This window comes from Patella vulgata, chromosome 5 (assembly GCF_932274485.2).
Source record: "Patella vulgata chromosome 5, xgPatVulg1.2, whole genome shotgun sequence".
Taxonomy (NCBI): Eukaryota; Metazoa; Mollusca; class Gastropoda; family Patellidae; genus Patella; species Patella vulgata.
The window spans coordinates 76,831,438-76,857,738 of record NC_065883.2 but is presented as its reverse complement, the minus strand read 5'-3'; the positions used below and the strand labels follow the sequence as shown (position 1 = coordinate 76,857,738).

The following is a 26,301-nucleotide window of genomic DNA, read 5'->3' as shown; positions in this document are numbered from 1 at the left end:
ATTTAATTGAGATTTTATATAAAAGTTTAAAATAAAAAAATCAATGTTTTTATTAAGAATTTGACACTTGAGATACACTGTAATATTATTATCAGTGAAACTTGTTTGTATTAACTGGTATAAGATAGCCTGAATACGGGTGCGTTACTGGAACCAGTTGAAACATATTTAACATAAGCTGTATTTGATGTCGTAGTCATGCTGGCAACATCAGACTGAAAACATAATAAAAAAACATAGGTTGGTTACTTAGCAACATTTTTCTGTCCATGTTAGAGTCTCTGAATGCCATTAGCTGTATTCTTAATAGCTCGCCCCCCACCCCCCATTATATACAGACTATGAAATACTTACATCATCACAGTATCTGCCGAATGTTGGTGTTGATGATAACGCATTGTTACCATTGTAGACGGACACGTAATTGTTGGAACAATCGGCCACGCCTATTACACTTAACATTCTAAATGTTAATGTTATCGTTCTCCGTGCTGGTACAGTTATCGACCATTGACACGTCTGCACATCCGAAAAATTTCCTGGAAAATTTGGACTGGTCAGACTTCCGTTTATTCCCGTCAGACTACCTCCACATCCCAAACCTGAAATATCAACAAACAGAGTTCATACAACCATCTCTAGCTTAAGATCAAACAGAGTTTGTGTACAAATGTTGAAGAACAATTAATGGACAACAAGATCTTTTGAAAGAGCTACAATACCCTGTATAATATACAGGAAAAACCCGACTGGACAATCTGAATGTACACCGTGAACAAACCCCGGAACTAGTGTCATATACTAATAGGACCACCTGAGACTGTAGTATCGATACTAGTAAATATATTGGTCTTTATAAACAATTAGTGTATATCCCTTATCAGCGGATGTTGAAGTGCATGCTAAATCATATCCCATTTACCAGCGGATGTTGAAGTGAATGTTAAATCATATCCCACTTACCAGCAGATGTTGAAGTGAATGTTAAATCATATCCCACTTACCAGCGGATGTTGAAGTGAATGTTAAGTCATATCCCACTTACCAGCGGATGTTGAAGTGAATGTTAAATCATATCCCACTTACCAGCAGATGTTGAAGTGAATGTTAAATCATATCCCACTTACCAGCGGATGTTGAAGTGAATGTTAAATCATATCCCAGTCTTCGTACAGATGAATCTGTTTTGAAATTTAGGTAAATTTGATTGGTTGGAATAAAGACAGTATCAGGTAACGTTCTGCCACATAACTTAGCTATAACCCCGTCACTAGGACTCGACCCATTATGTATCTAAAATAACAAGCATATAGCAAAAGATTGAGAACCACTAGCAACTATCTGTAGCTATGTGATACATTAGAACTGTTTACGCTAGTCCCTAGCAACTATCTGCAGCTATGTGATACACTAGAACTGTTTATTGTATTCTCTAGGTCACATGACCACATACTCAGTATTGCATTGGTTACACCCATGACTGATTAAGATCCCCTACATACTGGGAGATGTCCCAGTAACACAAGATCACATGACCTGTCAGCTAGCCGATTAATAACCATAAAAGAAGATACCAACCTCTAGATAATCGTAGTTACAGCTGGAATGTGATTCGATAGAGAACCTGTTAAAATACAAGGCTAACGTTCTTCCTGCTGGTGCACTGATTCTAATATCACAGTCTAGATTAACGGGATAGTTTCCTGGATAACCCGGACTAACAAGTTGACCGTTATCAGCTGTTATATTACGATTACAATCTATAAATAGACACAAAGAGGTTTTAACGATAACAAATAGAGTGAGTACAAATCATTAACAAAAGCATTCTTCTTTCAAAATGGATACAGATGTTTACCCCCAGCTACCCCCACTTCGCGCTCTTTATATTATAATACTGATGATGTCCAGTAAAAATAACCACCTCTTGACAGATGGCATGTGTTCAAAACAACTCTCATGTATGCTGGAATTCAAACATTTTCTTTCAATGGGGAGAAACGACCTTCCCAGACTCCACCCTTTCTCCCCATCTATACTTAGGTTCCACACCCTTAAAACCTACTCTGAAAGGCGACCAAAGTATTGTAAAAGTTACAAACAAGAAAGATATGTTATAGATATGCATATTGACTGAATTATATGTCCTCTGGTTTCCTCCCACTGCTAAAGACCCCTAGATGTTAGTCCAAAAATGAGCTAGCTTGTGAATGTTAACCCCATTTCTCTCTCTCACTGCTCGACCACCATCATTTCTTTCTCTCTTGCTCTGCTCAACCACCAGGACTCCAGTGGGTTTATCAACATTAATTCTCTCTCTCACTGCTCAACCACCAGGGCTCCGGTGGGTTTATCAACATTAATTCTCTCTCTCACTGCTGAACCACCAGGGCTCCGGTGGGTTTATCAACATTAATTCTCTCTCTCACTGCTCAACCACCAGGGCTCCGGAGGGTTTATCAACATTAATTCTCTCTCTCACTGCTCAACCACCAGGACTCCGGTGGGTTTATCAACATTAATTCTCTCTCTCACTGCTCAACCACCAGGGCTCCGGTGGGTTTATCAACATTAATTCTCTCTCTCACTGCTCAACCACCAGGGCTCCGGTGGGTTTATCAACATTAATTCTCTCTCTCACTGCTCAACCACCAGGGCTCCGGTGGGTTTATCAACATTAATTCTCTCTCTCACTGCTCAACCACCAGGGCTCCGGTGGGTTTATCAACATTAATTCTCTCTCTCACTGCTCAACCACCAGGGCTCCGGTGGGTTTATCAACATTAATTCTCTCTCTCACTGCTCAACCACCAGGGCTCCGGTGGGTTTACCATAGAGGGTAGAACAAACACAAATCTAATCAGAGAGACATGGGGTTTAATGTCCATTCAACACAAACTAGGAGAGCTTTAAGCACCCAATCCGCAAATCTAATAAGACAAAATAACTTATTACCTGCTACCATATATGAGAGTTGGAATCCTTGTGACCTTGACCCTGCTGGAACATTGTAATCCACCATAATAACTCGACCAACCGAATCATATCCAGTGGGTATTGTTCTTCCACAATAATGTAGTGTCTGACCTGACACGCCCTAAAAAACAAACCTTTTACATCAAACACACCTTCAAAACAAACCTTTTACAATATAGTGTTTGACCTCACATGGCCTAAAAACAAACATTTTACAATAATATAGAGTTTGGCCTGACATGCCCAAATTAGGGACATTTTACAATAATAAGACGATAAGGCCATGGCAATAAAATAAAATACATGTGTTTACCATTACTTTGTGCCACGAAATTGGGACTGTCGATCGATGTAAAATCTTTGTTTTTTTTATTAATATTATATTTGTCGTAAGCGTTTGTATGATCTATTTCCTAGCATTTCAAACTTAATTACCGAGTAAAGTTCTTGAAAATAAAACTAAAATTTCAGTGTTGGATTTTGTTTAGAGATAATCCCACCCAAACCGAGTTACAGGGCCTCGAGTCTGAGAATTTGGCTAAAAAAGACCCTGTCGGTAACTCTAAATACAGGTATATCATATTTTGGCTTTATGTTTAAATAGTACATATTTTTAACTTTTTGAAATATAGATGAAATATCTGGTTTGTGATTTTAACGAATATCGTTAATATAGTATTCAAACTCTTAATTACGTAGTTCCACGGGGTACCTGTTAATGAATTAGTTCCACAGGGTAACTGTTAATAAAGTAGCTCTACAGAGTAGGCCTACCTGTTAATGAAATAGTTCCACGGGGTACCTGTTAATAAAATAGTTCCAAAGGGTACCTGTTAATGAAATAGTTCCACAGTGCACCTGTTAATAAAATAGTTCCACAGGGTACCTGTTAATGAAGTAGTTCCGCAGGGTACCTGTTATTGAAGTAGTTCCACAGGGTAACTAATAATAAAGTAGTTCCGCAGTGCACCCGTTAATAAAGTAGTTCCACAGTGCACCCGTTAATGAACTAGTGCCACAGGGTACCTGTTAATAAAGTAGTTCCACACAGTAACTGTTAATAAAGTGTTACAACTTACCAAAGGTGAATCTCGGAACTGTACATATTCTTGAAGGCAGTTTGGATCAGTGGCTAGACGAATGTTTGTAAACTTCAAACGGATTTTTTTATTGTTTTCACCTGAATCAATGACCCAGCGACATCGTGCCATCTGTCCTACTGGACTAGGGTAGTTCGGAGAGCTGATTATCTGTGAAACATTGGATGCAAACAAAGTGCCGCCACATAGAGCTGTAATATAATATTACATGTGTTTAACATACATTTAAATGGTAACAAAATATCTAAATGGTGAAATTATTCAAATTAAAATGGGTATTTTTAAAAGATGAAGTAGTAGTACGTAGTGGAGAAACTCATATTCCCCCCAGTGTTTCGTTTGATTAGAGCTAATTCCACTAAACACTTCTTTAATGGAAGCTCATTTCTGTTCCAAATTATGACTGGTCAATAGTCCGATTAACAACCAATAGCTAACTGCGTAACAATATGATTACGCTAAAACAAAGCTCAAAATTGGAGCAAATATGTTTACATAACATTATGTCATTAATTACGATTTTATTATGCCCAATTAACCAGTGCATAGCCGAATATTGCAGAAAAACTAATTGTGGGACAAACGAGGCTATCAACACGAATACAATGTAAACAATACTGTATATAGACGAACAGCACTTTCATCGTTTTTAATACCTTAAATCACTGTACAAAGTTTTAGGGAAGATCCCAGTTTAAACGAAGGGCTGTCATGTTGCTGTACCTGGGATAGATTTGATTGAACAGGAAGAATAGACACACTCCCTCAAAAGCTCAAGTATCAGAAGCCAATCCAGCAATGGCCAAAGGCCATTGCTTCAGGTATATGGGAGAAACAGGACTACACGCAAAACAAAACCAACAAGATAAACCTGCCGACAAGACGGACTAGACAAAATATAGACATTGCAAGAAATAAATAACAAATATCAAATCCAGCGAATGGATACGGTGGGGGGGGGGGGGGCAACCACAAGCGTCCATTGAAAGACAGTATAAACATATAAATATTCTTACCGTCTCTTTGTCCGTATGTTGCGTTAAATCCTCTTGCTGTGACACTGCCGTCTGTATGGAATATAACGTACAGGAAGTTGGATGTAGCAACTATAGATGGCGGTAGTGTATTACCACAATATATACCAATTAACGGATCATCATCACTCATGCCATCAAACACCTGGTAACAGAAAAGAAATAAAATGAAATGGAATTTTACGTCCTACTGTTCTGCTTCGACTGGGCTAACGAAGACGGTCATATGCCATACAGTGTGCTATGAGGGAAATTTCGCCCAGATAGCGGCACTATGGCCAATCTTATATCAAATTCCAACTGCCAAGGATTCTTTTACATGCATGCCAATGTGTACCATCTAAATGACTATACATTGTCCCTTGCCAGCCCCCTGGCAGATGAACTGTCTCGGCCAACACCGGGATCGAACATGTGACCTTTAGGTTACCAAGCCAATGTTCTACTCACTGAACCATTGTGGCTTCACCTGGTAACAGTCAAAACGTTATAGTATCTTGTAATCAAGTAGGGTTTATAGTTTATGATGTTGAATACCCTATAAACTACAATATTGTGCAAGTTGAATTTCTGATAGGGAGAGAGAGAGAGAGAGAGAGAGAGAGAGAGAGAAAGAGAGAGAGATTGGGTTTAACGTCCACTCGATACAAACTAGGCCATTTCGGGGCTAAAATATGATTTAATTTTATTTCAATAATTCGCTTGCGCGTAGGGGTCTTTTGCAGTGGGAGGAAACCAGAGGACCCGGAGAAAACCTACAAGGTTGTACAGGCAACCCTACTCCTTGTCACGTACAACCGGGGATTCGAAACCACGCCAGTTAACTCAATGATAGGCTCATGATACAGCGCGCACATGCTAACCATTCGGCCAGCACTGGGAGGAAACCAGGGGACCCGGAAAAACCCACGAACCTTAATACAAACCTTAATATAATCATATCTACAAGTTGTACTATTCTCTAGATCCAGGCCTGTTATATTAAACATGGCGACCTTGTTCTCAGCAGCAATAATCGTCCATTTACAATCTAAACCATGCTCATAGTTACCGTCACCATCGCCATCAACAGATGATATGGCACCCTGGGTATTATTCAAGATACCACCACATCCTTGCTTGACACCTACAGTCAAAATAAAAACAATATTCACTTGTCAATTCTTAGCATCAAGTATATCAACATGTACATCAAGTACTACCGAACGCCAAGAGGTCAGACAATCTATGCGTGCAACCTTTGACGTCACTGACGTCACCCAGGCTGCCGATTAGTGACACCCTCTCATTTTTGTATTTTTCAAGGAATTCAGTATTTTTCTTATAAGATCGAGGGTTTCTACTTTCCATACATACCAACATTGCTATACTTTTATTGGATAACCATCCAATAAATACCTCTGTGGGAAAGCATCTTTAACGTCCGCTTCCAGTGATAGTGATATCACAGACACATCTGCAGTTTAATTAATTGGGCGCATGCGCATGGGTCATTCATGTGGGAGTTAACCCACGACCTCCAAGTCACATACGCTCACACCAAAGCTCCAAACCATCTGTACCAGTCAGTTACAGCTCAAACCATCTGTACCAGTCAGAGCTCAAACCATCTGTACCAGTCAGTTAGAGCTCAAACCATCTGTACCAGTCAGTTGGAGCTCCAAACCATCTGTACCAGTCAGTCAGAGCTCTAAGCTTGACATTCTACCACGCTAGGTCATCCCTACCCTCTAAGTGTTAGCACAATATATAGTTAACCCTAACCCTAGCCCTAAGCAAAGAACTTATCAAACTCTATCCCTAACCCTTAGTAAATAAAATCAACTAATTATAAGAATCCCTAGCCCTAACACCGGGAGAGTGAAAATCCAATCCTTATAAGAAACTCACTAATGTGAGAGCCTTAAACTTATTCTTTTTTCTTCAGAAATCAAAATACCAGAATACCACAAGCGGCACGGAAGGAAGACCATCAGCGCCACCAACACCAAAAAGCAGCGAAACCAACTTTGTATATTAATCTAATGTATTGCATGTATTTTTTAATAAAACTAGGAAATATCACGAACCAAATTTACATCATCCTAGGTCAGTGCTTATGTGGAGACTTGACCTCTCCCCCAAATTCTTAAACCTAGCCCTAGTTAATCCGCGGTTAGAATCTGTATTTGAATAGCCCTTCGATTACGCCAAAAGTAAATAGTCTCCCATCTTCAATAGAAGGCTTGATCTCGCTTTAACTACTTACATCTTAAGAAGGCCTTCACGTAATACCCTGCATATTTCTGCACTAATTTCGACTGGGTACAAGCCCAACTTGTGAGCCTATCAGATTCTGCGATCGTCGCGAATACCAAGTCTTGCACTTCAAGCTAAAATGTCTACCTGTGATAATCGAGTTGCAAAGTTCAAGGTTCATTCAATGTCAAGGTTTCCGTGGAGGTCGCGATGTCACAACCTGATTGGACGCTACTACTCACGTGTATGTAGATAACATAGCTATAAGTTTGGGAATTGTGAAGTAAACAAGCAACGGCCAGATGTTGTGAAACTCGCAGTCGTTGCTTTAGGAACATGACAGTATCATTGATTTCAAAAGTATCTTGACCCACCCCTGGAATTTAACTTGAATAAACTGTGGTATATTTACCATAACTTGTTATATATCCTGCTGAGAAACCACCTCGAGTTAAAGATGAGTCCGTAACAAAATTAACCAACATCTGATTTCCTGTAGTATGTACAATGTCTGGCACCTGGTTACCACAGAAACGACCAATCAATGGAGAGTCCATATCATCACCATCTCGTATCTCAACGTAATCGTAGAAACATGACGAGTGAGCCTCGATATCAAAAGTTATAAATCTACAAATATAAATATAATAATACGTTTTATTTTATTTTATTTAAATTGTTTGTGTAGCCTGGCTTGTATAAAATATTCCTTATACATATTTTACAAACCAGTGATCGTCATATACGGGATTGAGAAATGGGGTTTAACGTCCACTAGACACAAACTAAGTCATTTCAGGACAAACATATGGTTCAATTTTTTTCAATAATTCGAAGACTACACTACATGAAGTTCTGACCAGTTGTATTGGAAGGTCGCGTCAGGGGTCGTACGAGAAGTCACTGTAACAGATGGTTTTATTGGCTAATCCCTCACGCCACCCAGAACGCAAGTTATATAAAAACTCTCCCAGATCCTAGTGTAGTACAGACAAATAAATCAAACTGAAACATAGAAAAGTTAGATATTGTTGGACACAGGTCCTGGAACACAAATTAATTTCTATATCTTTCGATTGAATTGTATAAGAAACTTGTAGTTTTAAAAAAAAAACTTACTTGAGTTTGACAATTCTATTCTGTTGAACTGTGATGGTCCACGTACAGTTAGCGTTATTGTGATATGGTGTAGGATGTGTTGGTGTCCGTATAAAACCGTTAGCTTCCGTATATACCCCACCACATACTATAATAACAATAAATAAAACCGTGAGCTTCTGTAGATACCCCACCACATACTATAATAACAATACATTAATTAATTGTCCACATTAATTTCTTGAGCACATTAATTACACTCTACATTACATCCCCGTGTTAATTAATTGCCCATATTACTTGCCCACATGAATTTCTTGACCATATTATTTGCCCACATTTACCCACATTACATCACCATATTTTAATTAAAATTACTTGCCCATATTACATCTCCATATTAATTACTTGGTCACATTAATTACTTGGTCACATTAATTACTTGCCCACCATACATCCCCATATCAATTACTTGCCTATATTCCATCTCCATATTAATTACTTGGTCACATTAATTACTTGTTCGTATTAATTACTTGCCCACATTAATTACTCGCCCGTGTTAATTACTTGCCCACCATACATCCCCATATAAATTACTTGTCCATATTACAATGAAATTGGGTTTAACGTCCTACTGTTCTGCTCCTAACCTGGGCTAATGAAGACGGGCATACGCCATACAGTGTGCTATGAGAGAAATTTTGCCCGGGCAGCAGCACTACGGCCTCCTCTTATATCGAATTCCAACTGCCAAGGGATCTTTTACGTGCATGCCAATGTGTACACAGGACCTCGGTTTTTCGTCCCATCCGAACGACTAGACAGCTTTCCTTATCAGGCCCTCCTTCATGCATCACTGACAAGGGAGAACCACACCGGAAAATCTGGATGAACTTTCTTGGCCAATGCAGGGATCGAACACCCGACCTCCAGGCTAGCGAGCTAGCGTCTTACCCACTTAGGCACGTGATCCCCCTTGCCCATATTACATCTCCACATTAATTACTTGTCCACATTAATTACTTGCCCGCATTAATTACTTGCCCACCATACATCCCCATATTAATTACTTGGTCACATCAATTACTTGGCCACATTACATCCCCATATTAATCACTTGCCCACATTAATTACTTGGCCACATTACATCCCCATATTAATTACTTGCCCATATTAATTACTTGCCCACATTAATGACATCAATAACATGTTTTAGAGTATATCAAGTCGTACCTGATGCTCTGTAGATGATTCTAAATCCTTTTCCTGGGATAGAACCATCTGTTTTAAAGGTGAGTACCATATTACCCAGAGCACTGACTGGTTGAGGTGGTGTCGTACCACAGAATTTACCCAGAGATCTACCTGATGTATCATTACCTTCGTAAGCTGATATCGCATCATACTGACATGATGAACCACCTGTAATTAGCAGAAATGATGAAACACCTGTAATTACCCGAAATACAATCAGGTCATGGTCATATTTCTTATTGACCAATTGAGAGAGAGAGAGAGAGAGAGAGAGAGAGAGAGAGAGAGAGAGAGATTTTATTTCAATAATTCGCTTATTGAAGTGGATACTGTAGAATGTGTTATTGGGTGACAAATTACTATATTAGCTTGTTAACATTGAGAGAATATACAAATCACAATTCTATGGAATACAATTACTGCTTATTACTGAGTGACATTTCTACAAGGCTTCTATAGGCTTCTCTAGTCATTATCAAGCTAGAGAAGCCTAGTCGAAACGTCGCTCAGTAACAAGCAGTATTCCATAGAATTGTCACCTGTATACTCTAGTTCAATTACTAAATGCCATTGAAACAGTTTATTGAGAGAACACTCCCCAATGTCTCCTTGAATATACTATTACGTCACAATTTTATGGAAGAATACAATTACTGTTTAATTTAATGGGGACTAACATATGGTTTAATTTTATTTCAATAATTAACTTGCGCCTATTGGTCTTTGATAATGGGAGGAAACCGAAGTACCCAGAGAAAACCCACGAGGTTTGGCTGGTCTGAACAACCACTGACACCCTTCTGAATGAAACCTAACTTAATTAACGTATTATAATTATTAAACTGATAACTCCTTTAAAGGGACAATAACACTCTAGCTGGCTTGAAAGCTCCAGAAAATAAATAATATCTCTATCTAAGTACTAGATGTTTAAGTGTCCTACCTGTTGTGTAAATTATCCATTACATCCTATTTTACTTGTCCAGAGGGTTCGAAAATATTTTTAAATCAAAGGTTCATTTGAAAAGGTTTACTTTAGACGTTTCAAACCATTATGTTGAATTTTTCAAAATTTTTAAATAAGGTGTGTTAAGATGAAATTTGTATCATCAATTAATTGAAATATTCTAAAATAGTACAATTTGTTGACCAGAATAAAGATTGGGACATATTATTCAGTTACAACAAGAGTGGTATTCAGTTACAACAAGAGTGGTATTGAGCCTTTAACATGGTCTACACAGAAACGGACACAGCTCACTAAATATTCCTAGGATGAAACAAGGGCCAAAGCTATTTTTAGTCTTTCTCTCCCTTTTCCCTTTCCCCCTTTTGCATGGCGATTTTTGTTGACTTTTTGGAGTAGAATCGAAGGGTTTGAAAATACATGTTCTGCCAGGTTTTGGTGAATATTCATAATTTTGAGGCGGAAGGATACAAGAGTTGAGAGGTTGGTTAGGTTGAAATGTAGGGATGAAAATTGCATGTTTACTTGTCTCTACTTCTAGCTTGTATATCTCAAGTTTTTCATGAAGAACCTCATACGTGCTTTTGGGCAAGATGTTGCCACATGTTGCTCCATCTGTGGTAGAAAGCCTTCTACCCAATGAAAATTTTGGAAAAAAGTTAGAGTCGGTCTAAGATAAGAGAATTAACATTAACCAGCGGCTGCCAGGCAGGATACGCCCACATTTTCGAGAGATGGATAGAGAACAGGCTAACAAGAAAGTGATTTTTCCTACTATCAAGGGCCATAATTCAGGAAATTACAATTCAATATGCGCGAATATCGAAAGGAACTGAGATCTTTGTGTTATAAACTTATATTTCAAGTTTCAACAAAATCGGATAAAAATTGTGACCTCTATAGGGTCCACAACCTTGACATATTTTTACGCTATTTGAGAACGAACGGCGGCCATTTTGTCTGTCAATTTTGTGTTGATTTTCACGAAATTCGAATTCAGTCGTCCTTAGGGTGTAACAGTGATATAATAATACAGTTTTTTAAATTGGATAAAAATTATGACCTCTATAGGGTCCACAAGCTAAAAACGCGATTTTTCGTCGTACAATCGGGGGCCATAATTCAGGAAGTTACGGTCTGATATGCGCGAATATCAAGAGAAACCGAGATCTTTGGGTTATAAACTTACATTTCAAGTTTCAACAACATCGGATAAAAATTGTGACCTCTATAGGGTCCACAAGCTAAAAACGTGATTTTTCGTACAAACAGGGGCCATAATCCATGAAGTTTCGATCCGATACATGCCAATAACGAACGCAGCTGAGATCTTTTGGAGATAAAAGTATATTTCAATTTTCATCAAAATCGGATAAGAATTGTGACCTCTAGAGTGTCCACAAACGGACAGGGGCGACGGCATAATACGTCCACATGAAAATGTGGGCGTTTAAAAAGTCAATGGGGAAATCTTTAGTGATCTGTGGCCAAATAAAAATACAACTTACTTTCAATATCGAAGTTAGTGGAGTCAAAGGTTACGAGAATGAACTTGTCCGGGTCAACTGCGATGTTGTAGGTACAGTTCAAGTTGTTATCATAACGGTTCGGATAACTAGGGGATAAAATGGTGCCTGTATCGGCAGTAAATGTTCCACCACAACCTGCAGAAAATATAAAATAGAACATTCCTGAAAACATGCATTAATTCAATCTGTTTCACAAAGGATTATGAAAGTCTTCTAATCTATACTAATATTTGTGACTGTCGTTTGTCTGTCTGTATGTCTGTTTGTCTGTCTGTTCGGGGTTGGCGGCTACACTAGGTCTGCCCCGAGTCTGAAATTTGGGGTATACGGGTAGCTCGGACCGTGGAGTAACATAGGCCAGGTGGCGTTAGTCTACCACTTCCGGTTTCGGGGATATGACCCCCGAGCGAAGCCGGGCATTCTTCTAGTATTTCTATAAAAGATAACGGCCTTCAACACATGGTGTCATATCATTGACTCAATCGCGCGTGCATTGTTTACATAAGACGTAACTGGTTCGAGCAGAATGGCGCCTTTTACCCATTTACACTAAAATAGGAAATAATTTTTACCTACAAATACTTCAAACGTTTTTATTTAATTTTCTAATACATAAAAAAAAATGTTTTAGAATGTTATTTGTCGGAGGAAAAAAGTTAATATTTGTGGCTCATTAAGTCGCATCGATGTCATCCTTATCAGTGATGGTCGCGGCCCAGCGAATATTCACTGCTGATCAGTTTGGCATTAATTAACAAAGAAAGACAGGTGACTCAGTTGGTAAGACGCTTGCCTGATAACCAGAAAGTGTGAGGTTCGCTTCCGATGTTGGCCGAGAAAGTTCCTCTCAATTTTCCATCATGGTTTTCTATGGTCAGTGGGACAGGAATGATGTCCCTGACAAGAAAGAGAGAGAGAGAGAAATGGGGTTTAACGTCCACTCGACACAAACTAGGTCATTTCGGGACTAATTGGCTTGTGCGTAGGGTTCTTTAGCAGTGGGAGGAAACCGGAGGACACAGAGAAAAGCCATGAAGTTGGACAGGCGACCCTATTCCTTGTCAAGTACAACCGGGGATTCGAAACCACGCCAGTTGACTCAATGACAGGCTTTATGATACAGCACGCACGTGCTAACCATTCGGCCATCCAACCCCCCACATTCAATTTGAAGCTGAGATCAGACTTACCCACAGTCCAGTTGGCAGCGAAACCATTACCATTAAAGGATGAATCTGACCTAAATTTAACCACGAGGCGATTTGTTGATGATGTGGTAAGAGGTGGGTTTGTATTACCACAATATCGGCCGATTGGTACCAGAGTTCTGTTGGATAAACTGTCTCGCGTCTATAAATAAAACAACAAATAATGATGATGATAATACTGATGATGATGATGATGATGATGATGATGATGAGGAGGAGGAGGAGGAGGAGGAGGAGGAGGAGGCCATATAAACAAATTATTCTAGTTCTCAGAAAATCTTGTGGCACTTAAAAAAGAGCTACATGACTTTTTTTTATTTCAAATAATTAATATGAATGAATCCAATAATGTGACACAGGCCCATTAAAGTTAAATGATTAACCATCAGCCTTGAAAATCATGATACTGGTACCGGTCTTGAATACCATAATAAAATATGGTTACTCGATATTGGCTTTGAATATCTCAAAACCTGTTTTCATATTGTCATAAAGATGGGTCTTGAAACGCGTTAAAATATTGTCACTGAATAATAATAATGACATTTGTATCGTATAACTGTCCATCCACTAGGGAATGAACTAGGCGCTAATATTCGCCTAGACATAAAAAAGACATGTTTCTCGCAACAAATTCGTATTATGTCTAGAACTGTCTGTTGTACTATCAGTGGGATTACGACTGTCTATCACGGTCCTGTCTATCAGTGGGATCACGATTGTTATCACGGCCTGTTTTACTATCAGTTGGATCACAATTGTCTATAACGGTCTGTTTTTATATCAGTGGGATCACGAGTGTCTATCACGATCCTATCAATGGGATCACTGCTGTCTATCATGACTGTCTATCACAATGGGATCACAACTGTCTATGACAGTTGGATCAAAACTGTCTATCACGGTTCTATCAGTGGGATCACAACTGTTTTAGAAATATTTAACAAAGTTCTTACCTCAACATAATCAAAATTACAGGACCCGCTTTCCATGTCAAACGGTGGAATAAAGTTTAATAAGATGATCCGACCATTATCAACATTAATATCCCACAGACATTCGGTATTATGTGGATAAGGTGATGGATAATTGGGTGATTGTATAGAACCACTGTTACCATGATATAAACCTCCACAACCTGGACACAAATTAAAAATAAACATTATCTTGACGATGTAGCAATTTTTCTTTACTGGATTGGGACTGAATATTCAAATCCCTCTATTAATTGTGAGGCGTGGTCTAAATTGGACTGAATAATTGAATCGTTCTGTTAAGACGATCTGTGAGACTGGGTCAGGTCTGAATAGTGGAATATCTCTATTAAGACTACTTGTGAGACTGGCTTGGGTATGAATAGTGGAATATCTCTATTAAAGCTACTTGTGAGACTGGGTTGGGTCTGAATAGTAGAATATCTGTATTAAGAACACGTGTGACACTGGGTTGAGTCTGAATAGTGGAATCTTTCTATTAAGACCACGAGTGAGACTGGATTGAGTCTGAATAGTGGAATCTCTCTATTAAGACTACTTCTGAGACTGGGTTGGGTCTGAATAGTGTAATCTCTCTATTAGGACCACTTGTGAGACTGGGTCTGAATAGCGGAAAATCTCTATTAAGACCACTTGTGAGACTGGATTGGGTCTGAATAGTGTAATCTCTCTACTAAGGCCACTTGTGAGACTGGGTCTGAATAGTGGAATCTCTCTATTTAGACCACTTGTGAGACTGGGTTGAGTCTGAATAGTGGAATTTCTCTATTAAGACCACTTATGAGACTGGGTTGTGTCTGAATAGTGAAAAATCCCTATTAAGACCACTTCTGAGACTGGAATAAGCCTTCATAGGGGAATCCTGTGCCACTGGTAGAATCACTTGATGGGCTGTCCACGGTAGGTCTGAATAGTACGGTAGTCTTTTTACTGAGTGGAGGTGCTAGAAACAGGTTGAGCAAGCCCGTGAAGAATTATTTTTTAAAGAAAACCAATGTTATGTCAAATTGATATATTTGATCCTGCCACATATAATAAGTCTTCAACATCCTGCAGCTCCATGGATACACAAGAATTATTAGACTATTCAACCACCCAGCCCTCTCCTTATGAAAGGGACTACTAGGTCAATAGTTTTATTAAAGTAGTGGTAAATGATTCCAGTTTTATTTACATACCTTCCGTTTCAAATGAATAAATGAGTCTGAAACCTGGTGCCGAGAGACTAATGTCTGAAATGAACACAATGCGTATTTGGTTACTCTGTGAACGGAACTCATCTGGTGCGGTCGTACCACAGAATTTACCAATTGACGGCGAGTCAGTATTGCCTCCGTTGAATAATTCCAAGTTGTCGTAGCGACAGGCGGGATGAGTTTCAATTGAAAAGTTGGAAAAACGAACCTGAAATGTAAGTTTGTAATAAATTAATGTCACGTAAAGTAGATTTGACTTGGTACTAAAATCACAGTCCAAATTTCAGCTCTCAGCGGATGTAAATACTGTGTTCTTGAAACATTTTAAGTTTCTAATTTCCGGATCCACCATTTAAAGCGATAGGAATCCCTAATAGGAATATCAGTCCAAACATGGTCCGTTCACTATTCACAAAGATCTGGCTATGAAACAAGATACCGACACCTTTTAAAGGTAGAGGAGAACCCTGATGGGCCTAGTTTTAATTCTATTGAATTCCAGCCGGGAGATTATCTAGCGTTGATATTTTGATATTGTTTTCTTAATTAAATGTTAAATAATCAATCTGAGTACATATTAGCGTGGATTAAGTCCCCTCCCCCCCCCCCCCACACTATGAAATTTAATATAAGCTCACTCTGATTCTAGTTCCCGCGGGAGCCATGATCTTCCAGGCGCAGGCGTCCATATGATCATAATCATTGGGATAATTGGGGCTGGTTATTATTCCATTACTTGCCGTTAAAACACCACCACAACCTAAAAATAGAAAATAGACCAGCGATATTGTAAATTTTTACGAGTTCACTTGAAAATGGGCCTTAATAACAGGCCTTAATAATAGGCTTTAACAAGAGACCTTAATAACAGGCCTTAATAATAGGCCTTAACAACAGACCTTAATAACTGGCCAGGGAGTAATGATATTAGTTATACATGACAAAATGTCTGACACTATTCTAAACTTTTAACAGACATATTTTAACAATATCAATAAAAACATCAAACAAAATATTTTTGCCTGACAAATCCTGAATTTGTGCCTAACACTGTCTGTGACAGATGCTTGAGTTCCAGACTTCCTTAAACCTACATTATGCAAGAACTAAATCTGCCTATTGCGGGTCTTTATTTAATATATATTATTAATTAAACATTTATTAACCTGACGAACCTATAATCAACTCTCTATTTTCATTATCTATTTTTGATATATTATATCAAAAACATCCAGAAATCAGATAATTGAATCATACTCACTGGTGAAGTTAAACTCCACGTTAAAGCCTCGATCTATTATAGAAGTATCCGTTTTAAATCGTATCCATAGTGATGAACTAGGTGTAACAACGGGGCGTGAAATCGTATTGTTACCACAGAAACTCTCCAATATCTGACCAGTTGCATCATTTCCTGGTAAATTATAAACAAAGTTTCATGTTGCTGATACATTAAAACAGTTTCCTTAATTTATTGTTAAAGTAGCTAAGTCCGTAACTCAATATCATCCAAAATCTTCGACATTGAAAACACGAATTTTTTTGCAATTTAAATCAGCATTGGTGTTGTGATCTTACCTGGAAACGATGGGCTTCTGATATCCAATATTTAAGACAAAATAAACATTTTACCATTAGTACACGAATCGTGTACCGTAATGCGTTTCAGCGCCATTTGTAACAAGGTGCTCAAAGAATGAGGCTAGACATATTCCACAAGTCATGTCAAACGGTGATATCATATTCTTATTTGGAGAGCATGCGCAATAAATAATATAGGTGTTGACTGGAATAACCAGACACTAGAAACTGACTTGCGGTTGAGACTTCTGACGTATTTCTGCGAACATAACTGATGACAATTCACAGTAAAACGCACACGATTGAATGTAAAACAGTTCATATAAATTCATATTACATTATTATATGTGTTGCAACCCATTTGTGCCAATTTCTAGGTCCAAAATATTAGCGATTTAGCTCCTTTAAATAATGGTTTTGATGGTTTTTTAAACTGGTTGAATTCACGTCTATCTACCACTGATTTATTCATATGATTTTCTTAAAGCAGTGGACACATTAGCCGAATCGTTCGGCCGAATCAATCGGCGCCAAATTTTATTCGGCAGAATGGGTGGACACACTAGCCGAATGCTTCGCCCGATTCAACCTGCCGATTGCATCACCTTTCACGTCACATATCTTCAATCTATCACGTGACTTCTCGATATGAGTGGTGATTGGCTAATGAATTCTATATTCGGCCGAATTCTTGGGCGAAGCGGACACACCAGGCAAATATAATTCGCCCGAATAAGTATACGGCCGAATATATCAAACCTGTTTAATTCGGGCGAATCATTCGGCTAGTGTGTCCACCGCTTGATCAATAATTAATCTGATTAAAAATCATATTTCTTTTCTTCTCGGGAAATGAAATAAAATGAAATGGGGTTTAACGTCCCACTGTTCTGCTCCGAACTGGGCTAATGAAGATGGGTATACGCCATACAGTGTGCTATGAGGGAAATTTTGCCCGGACAGCGGCACTACGGCCTATTCTTATATCGAATTCCAACTGCCAAGGGATCTTTTACGTGCACGTCAATGTGTACATGGGACCTTGGTTTTTCATCCCATCCGAATGACTAGATACTGTCCCTCAGACAGGCACCAATGACAAGAGGAAACCAGGTTGTTAAATCATGAGAAACTTTCTCCATTGAACCTGGGACTCCTGGTTAGCTAGCAATCACCTTACTTACTGAGCCACCATTGCTCCCCCTCCCCAATGTTGAAGTTAATGGTGGCCAGGTTTATAAGCTACACATCAGCAAGCCAATGTGTTACTCACTCAGCCATCACTTCAAAATATAATAGTATAAGGCACACATTAGCAAGCCAATGTGTTACTCACTCAGCCATCACTTCAAAATATAATAGTATAAGTCGCACGTTAGCGAGCCAGTGTTTTACTCACTCAGCCATCACCTCAAAATATAATAGTATAAGCCGCACGTTAGCGAGCCAGTGTGTTACTCACTCAGCCATCACTTCAAAATATAATAGTATAAGCTACACATTAGCAAACTTACTCAGCGATCACCTCAAAATATAATAAAATAAGTTATATTGAATATAAAGATGGCCAAGTATATACACACCTTCTTTTATTCTCAGAAAATCAAAACCACAGGCACCACCTCGAGTTGGTTCCAGCGATAAATCTTTCACCGTTATTTTTATAGAGGAATTGACTATTGATGGGTTAATCATTAGCCACTGACAGTCCAGACTGTTGCTATAGTTACCATTCTCCAGGTATCCAGGGGAGGTAATATTACCAGGTTCTGTCAGACGACCTCCGCAGGCTAAAAAAAACATGGCAGTAGACATAAAATGAAATGGGAATGAAATAAAATGGTGTTTAAAGTCCTACTTTTCTACACTGACTGGGCTAATGAAGAGGAATAAAATGGTGTTTAAAGTCCTACTTTTCTACACTGGCTGAGCTAATGAAGAGGAATAAAAGCCATACAGTATGCCATGAGGACATTTTGTCTGAAATCTTATTCAGTTTACAACTGTCATGCGATCATTAACATGCTCCATTATTAACTTTAGTTCCACCAGAATGACAAGACATTTTCGTTATTAGGTCATTTGTCTAACACAACTGACAAGGGGCCGTCAAGCAGGAAATCAAGAGGAACACTGGGATACAAGCCAGGACATAAGTATGGGCATTAAATGAATGTTAGAGGGGCAGACCTTAATTGATGAAAATAAATCTCTGTTCACCCCCCCCCCCCCCCGACAATTTGTAACATCAGACTATCTCAAACGCGTGTTCAGGCTATTCCATGCCTTGAGTACAGCAACTTGAAAGTGGTCTAATAGTCTTTTTGGTGTTGTCTTGCAACCGCATTCCTGATTTTTGAGACGGGGAAATGCAAAAAAAAACACCTCTAGTTTAATTTCAGGACTAACATATGGTTCTATTTTATTTCAATAAATCGCTTCCGCATAGGTGTTTTTAGCAGTGGAAGGCAAAAGGGCGACCCAGCAAAAATCCACGAGGCTGGACAGGTGAACTGAATCCTAAGGGGAATTGAAACCACACCACTTGACTCAAAGACAGACCTTCCGATTGAACGTGCACAGGTTAAACCATTCGGTCAACCAATCCCCCTTTTGTATAAATAGTATAAATACGTTAATAAATCTTACATGCTTCGTTATCAGATGTATAAGTAGCCGAGAATCCACCATTAGACTGAGAGCTATCTGTCTTGAAACGAACGGTCATCGTATTTCCCGACGATTCGGTAATCTCTGGTGGAGTCACGCCACAATATCTGGCTATTTGTGGACTGTCAGGAAAAATTCCATTGAACACCTGTTTATGGTTCAAATTTAAAGTTACAATTTCATATTTTCTAAGTCAAAACATAATTATTTCTATGTCTTTTGCTCAATAGGTTGTCAACTCACTATTTTACGATCATAGGTGTCATTCTCACACTTAAAACTCATTTACACAGGAAATAACACATTTACCTCCCAATTGCCTCCCTTGTTTTCTATTCTCCACCATGGAGTAGCTATCTTCAAACGATTGAATTTGAAGTTGAGAATGATATTTTTGCCAATTTCTCAACTGGCAATAGTGAATTATAGGATTAATAGGATTATTCTTTAACAAGGTAGGACTGTTTATAGAAACCATCTATTTTAGGGCTTTATTTTAATACATTTTAAAAATATAACTTAAAAATATGAAATTGTAACTTTAATATAGAATTAGAAAAATACAATAGCACCGTTACTCCCAATGAATATTAAAATACAGAAATCATTATCAAATCATCACTTTACCTGGACAAAATCGTAACGACATGATGACGAACTCTCTAATCTAAAATCGTTAAAGCGGAGAGAAATACGCCGTCCAGACTGAACTCGAATTTTCCATGTACACACTCGATTATGTGCATAGAGACCTGGGAAATTTGGTGAGGTAAAAGTTCCTGTTGGGGTTGTAAGATCTCCACCACATGCTAAAAATAGTCAAAATAAAAAGTATATAAATTTATATTTACTCAATAGAAATGAAATGAAATGGGGTTTAACGTCCTACTGTTCTGCTCCTAACCTGGGCTAATGAAGACGGGCATACGCCATACAGTGTGCTATGAGGGAAATTTTGCCCGGGCAGCGGCACTATCACCTACTCTTATATCGAATTCCAACTGCCAAGGGATCTTTTACGTGCATTCCAATATATACACGGGACCTTGGTTTTTCGTCTCATCCGAAGGACTAGACAGTTTTCCTTGTCAGGCCCTCCGTTCTGCATCACTGACAAGGGGGAACCACCCCGGAAAATCTGGATGAACTTTCTCGCCCAATGCAGGGATCGAACACCCGACCTCCAGGCTAGCAAGTTATTCAATAGAATGTCTGATCTAAAAAAAACTGAAAGGAGCAACATGGCTCTAAAGATGCATTATGTAAGAATTGTAAAACTATTTTAGTGATAACAGTGATCATTTTTCGTAAATATAGGATTTATTTACAACAGGAACAGGATATAAAACAGCTACATAAATACAACAGGAACATAAATTAAACAGGAACTAAACTACACCAGGAAACAATAACATTAACACGGTAATATTGATAGACAACCATACCGCTCTTCTGCCGCGTCAGCGTCTGAACTCGGTTGAGTTCATACGTTCCTCTAACCAAATCTTTCTCCAACCATCTCTCCTAACTACAGAAAGCACAGAGTCTTTTATGCCGTCTGTGCAAATTCTATTTAATCAAGAACATTGTCACTTCATGTCCGTATTTAAGTCCGTAATTAAATATGTGTATATATGTAACGGACGGGTAGTGGACAGAATATCTTATATCGTAGATCAATAACGTATAGGGTTCGTACATGTGGGGTTTAAATTGGTTCTATACATTTAAATAAACATTTTACATGTATACAATATAATCTTAATATGATACAAGTTATGGAGCACTTTGTCCCAGAATTAGATAAAGAGATGGCAGCATGCACTATAGTAGTTCAAGGGAGGGAGAGGGAGAAATGAGGTTTAACGTCCACTCGACACAAACTAGGTCATTTCGGGACTAACAGATGGTTTAATTTTATTTCAATAATTCGCTTGCGCGTAGGGGTCTTTAGCAGTGGGAGGAAACCGGAGGAAACCGGAGGACCCGGAGAAAACCCACGAGGTTGGACAGGCGACCCTACTTCTTGTCACGTACAACCGGGGATTCGAAACCACGCCAGTTGACTCAATGACAGACTTTATGATAAAGCACGCACGTACTAACCATTCAGGCATCCACCCCCCTATAGTAGTTCAAAGATAGATAATGAAAAAATTACTTTATTCTGAATGAAGTTGTGAATGTTTGAAGTTTTGACAAAATGTATTGTAGAATTAGCTCTTACATAATACAACTAAAAAACTAATTTTTTTCATGCGTTAATCCACTCTAAAATTGATTTTTGAACATCTAATTAAGAAAACAGAATCGACGGTATATAATCTCTCAATTGTGATTCAAACTTTTTAACGAATACAAGTATAAAATCTTACTTTCAACACTGGCCTGGAAACTGAGGCTAAATCCTGTAGCAGATGTGGCTGAGTTAGATTTAAATCTGAGGTAAGCGAAACTATCGGATGTATCTACAGGTGTCGGTATAGTTGCTCCACATCTATTCATCAACAAATTACCTATAAAACACAATTAAATCAAATTACTGGTCATAAAACACAGGTAAATCAAACCACAGGTGGTGCAACAAAGGTAAATTAAATTACCTGTCATAAAACACACCTAAATCAAATTATAGGATATAAAACACAGGTAAATCAAACTACATGTGATAAAACAGATAAATCAAATTACAGGTGATAAAGCACAGATAAATCAAATTACAGGTGATGAAACACAGATAAATCATATAACAAGTGGCAAAACATGGGTAAATCATTTACAGGTGATAAAACACCGTTAAATCAATTTACAGGTGATAAAACTCAGGTAAGTCATATTACAGGTCACAAAACACCATAAAACATAGGTAAATCAAATTACAGGTGACATAATACCGGTAAATTACGGGTGAAAACACATTGTTGAATCAAATTACTGGTGATAAAACACAGGTAAATCAAATTACAAGTGATAAAAACACCTTGTATAAAACTTAAATGTAATAACTATTATCTCACCTGTGGCGTTGGCTTCTCTGATCTGTAAAAAGTCATTAGTACAGTTATTTGATGTTTCCAAGGTAAAAGCCGTGAAGGTGAAGGTGATATAGTGACCTGTTGGAGCGTTGATATACCATTCACAATCGCTGTTATCACCATAGTTACTGGGATAGTTGGGACTAGTTATTGTACCACTGTCACCGTTTATAGTACCACCACACGTTGCTAGGTAACATAAAAAACATCGTACAACATCATCAATCAATCACAATAGAGAAAATATTGCGTTTTTTAGTACCACAATTGTTAACCGGAGCTATCTACGTTTTTTATTTTCAGAAAAATCAAAGCAGTTACCTGTACCTCTACTGCTTTTAAATTTGAGATGAAGATTTGTGAGAAAATAAAATTTAGAAGACAAGCCAATGGTGAGGCAGAAGTCCCCTGCGCAATCCAAAAATAAATATTTATGAAGCACCTAGCAACCAAACTGCTTATCTAGACGTAGCAGAAAAAACTGATGATTAAACTTAGTCAATGGAAGTTAATATTTAGACCAGTAGTAACAACCTGAAAGCAGTTTGGGCGTGGCAAGCCCTGGGTATCTGGTGGTTCGTAGCAAGCCCTGGGTATCAGGTGACAATACCTCCATATCATGTGACAAGCCCTGGGCATCAGGTTATTTGTAGCTAGCCCTTGGTATAACATGACAAGCCCTTGGTATCAGATGGCAAGCCTCTAGTATCACTTTGCAAGTCCTGGGTACCACGAGACAATCCCATGGTATCAGATGACAAGCCCTTGGTATCAGATGGCAAGCCCCGAGTATCACTTGGCAAAACCTGGGTACCACGAGACAATCCCATGGTATCAGATGACAAACCCTTGGTATCAGATGACAAGCCCTTGGTATCAGATGGCAAGGCCTGGGTATCAGATGACAAGTACTGGGTATCAGATGACAAGGACTGGGTATCAGATGACAAGGACTGGGTATCAGATGAAAAGGCCTGGGTATCAGATGACAAAAGGACTGGGTATCAGATGACAAGGACTGGGTATCAGTTTCTCTACAAGATTAACATCTGTTACTCACCAATCTTATATTTGGCCTTAAAGCCCACGCGTGGTAGACTGTTATCGGTACGGAACCTAGCGTATAAAACATTTCCTGTAGACCGAATCGTTCCTGGTGCTGTACTACCACAATATTTCTGGTTGTTGATGAGAGCAGAGTTTTCTGTGCCTCCGTCACGGAATTCAATATAATCGTATGAACACCTACAAAATATTAAAAGGAGGTGACGATAAATCACTGAAATACAACCTTTAGTTAAGTCAAATAATCTGGTGAATACACAGAGTGGGGTTTAACATCCACTCACCACAAACTAGGTCATTTCAGGAAAAAAATACAGTTCAATTTTATTTCAATAGTTTGTCTTAGCGTAGGGGTCTTTAGCAGTGGGAGGAAACCAGAGATCCCAGAGAAACCCCGGCAATGGAATATACGCCACTTAACTCAATGACAGACCATATGATGCAAAACGCACATGTTAAGCCTTCTGCTAATAAACTGACAGGACGGGCATATGTCAGGCGGTGTGTTATGAGATAAAGAGACTGACAGGACGTATAAACCTTCAACTAGTCACTCTTGCTCCCAGTTATTCCAGACTGATAAAAATGATTCAAACGAGCTCCTCAAAATATGAATGACAATAATACCTGACATGATTTTCAATACTAAATGCTCCCTCGAAATCCACCTGCACACTTTCTCCACCTGGTGCCATTATTATCCAGATACAGTCCACATTATGTGGGTAGTTTTGTGGATAGTTAGGCGACATGAAGTAGCCGCTAGACACCGAGTTCGTTAAAGTTAACCTTCCTCCACATGTCACTTGAACTTCGCTGTAGATCATCGAGAACCCGCTTCCGCTGGTAGATGCGTCGGATATAAAATTAACATATAACAAATTGCTGCTTGTCTCTAGTACACTCGGTAAACTGTTACCATAGTAACGACCATTTCCGCTTCTGTCTGTTCCGTTACCAAGGGGAGGTGATGCCGAGTTACCACCATTCAACAACTACAAATAAATAAAAATTATATCAAGACGTTGTAAAATGCAGATAACAATCATTCCTCGGTTTGATCCCTGTGTTGGCCGATGAGAGAGAAAATGGGGTTTAACATCCATTCGACACAAACTAGGTAATTTCGAGATTAATACACAACTACAAATAATTGTTGTAAAATACTGATAATATTTAGTGTTGGCCATTCTGAGTAACTAAGTATTATCCCTGCTAACAGGAAGTTGAATATCTCATTGGAATAGAAGTCCAAATCTGGTTCAATTCTGTTCAGTATAAACAGCTGGATGTTTAAAAGGGACATCCATTTAAATATGGTTCAGTTCTGTGAAGTATTGACACAGATTTGATGACTTTAAAATTTGCTAATAGTGTCGGCAACATTCAGCATCGTCTACACACCATATATTGGATATAGTGTGGGCAACATTCAGGATCATCTACAGATCATAGATTGGATATAGTATCGGCAACACTCAGTATCCTCTACAGATCATATATTGGATATAGTGTCGGCATCATTCAGGATAATCTACAGATCACATATTGGATATAGTGTCGGCATCATTCAGGATAATCTACAGACAATATATTGGATATAGTGTCGGCAACATTCAGCATCCTCTACAGATCATATATTGGATATAGTGTCGGCAACATTCAGCTTCCTCTACAGACCATATATTAGATATAGTGTCGGCAACATTCAGCATCCTCTACAGATCATATATTGGATATGGTGTCGGCAACATTCAGCTTCCTCTACAGACCATATATTAGATATAGTGTCGGCAACATTCAGCATACTCTACACATCATATATTAGATATAGTGTCGGCAACATTCAGCATCCTCTACACATCATATATTAGATATAGTGTTGGCAACATTCAGCATCCTCTACAGACCATATATTGGATATAGTGTCGGCAACATTCAGCATCCTCTACAGATCATATATTGGATATAGTGTCGGCAACATTCAGCTTCCTCTACAGACCATATATTAGATATAGTGTCGGCAACATTCAGCATCCTCTACAGATCATATATTGGATATAGTGTCGGCAACATTCAGCTTCCTCTACAGACCATATATTAGATATAGTGTCGGCAACATTCAGCATACTCTACACATCATATATTAGATATAGTGTCGGCAACATTCAGCATCCTCTACAGACCATATATTGGATATAGTGTGGGCAACATTCAGCATCCTCTACAGACCATATATTGGATATAGTGTGGGCAACATTCAGCATCCACTACACATCATATATTGGATATAGTGTCAGTAGTACAAGGCAGTGTCAATTAAATTCAAGCTGGGGGATTATTTCATTTTGA

The 26,301-nt window shown here is 38.6% G+C and overlaps 1 protein-coding gene across 1 annotated transcript in view; it reads right to left on the bottom strand.

Annotated features, from left to right (window-relative positions):
* Positions 1-7,731: 7,731 nt before the first annotated feature.
* The window catches only part of LOC126821322 (cubilin), a 32,346-nt gene continuing 13,776 nt past the window's right edge, over positions 7,732-26,301 (bottom strand). The window contains exons 17-32 of the mRNA XM_056101077.1: positions 24,577-24,944; positions 23,945-24,129; positions 22,867-23,073; positions 22,225-22,365; positions 20,477-20,658; positions 19,829-19,997; positions 18,763-18,969; positions 16,860-17,012; positions 16,237-16,358; positions 15,581-15,806; positions 14,364-14,545; positions 13,390-13,549; positions 12,179-12,334; positions 9,683-9,871; positions 8,617-8,646; positions 7,732-7,745 (exon numbers count right to left, since the gene is read on the bottom strand). Of these exons, the coding sequence (XP_055957052.1) occupies positions 7,732-7,745; positions 8,617-8,646; positions 9,683-9,871; positions 12,179-12,334; positions 13,390-13,549; positions 14,364-14,545; positions 15,581-15,806; positions 16,237-16,358; positions 16,860-17,012; positions 18,763-18,969; positions 19,829-19,997; positions 20,477-20,658; positions 22,225-22,365; positions 22,867-23,073; positions 23,945-24,129; positions 24,577-24,944 (2,691 nt within the window). The remainder of the gene's footprint in view (positions 7,746-8,616; positions 8,647-9,682; positions 9,872-12,178; positions 12,335-13,389; positions 13,550-14,363; positions 14,546-15,580; positions 15,807-16,236; positions 16,359-16,859; positions 17,013-18,762; positions 18,970-19,828; positions 19,998-20,476; positions 20,659-22,224; positions 22,366-22,866; positions 23,074-23,944; positions 24,130-24,576; positions 24,945-26,301) is intronic.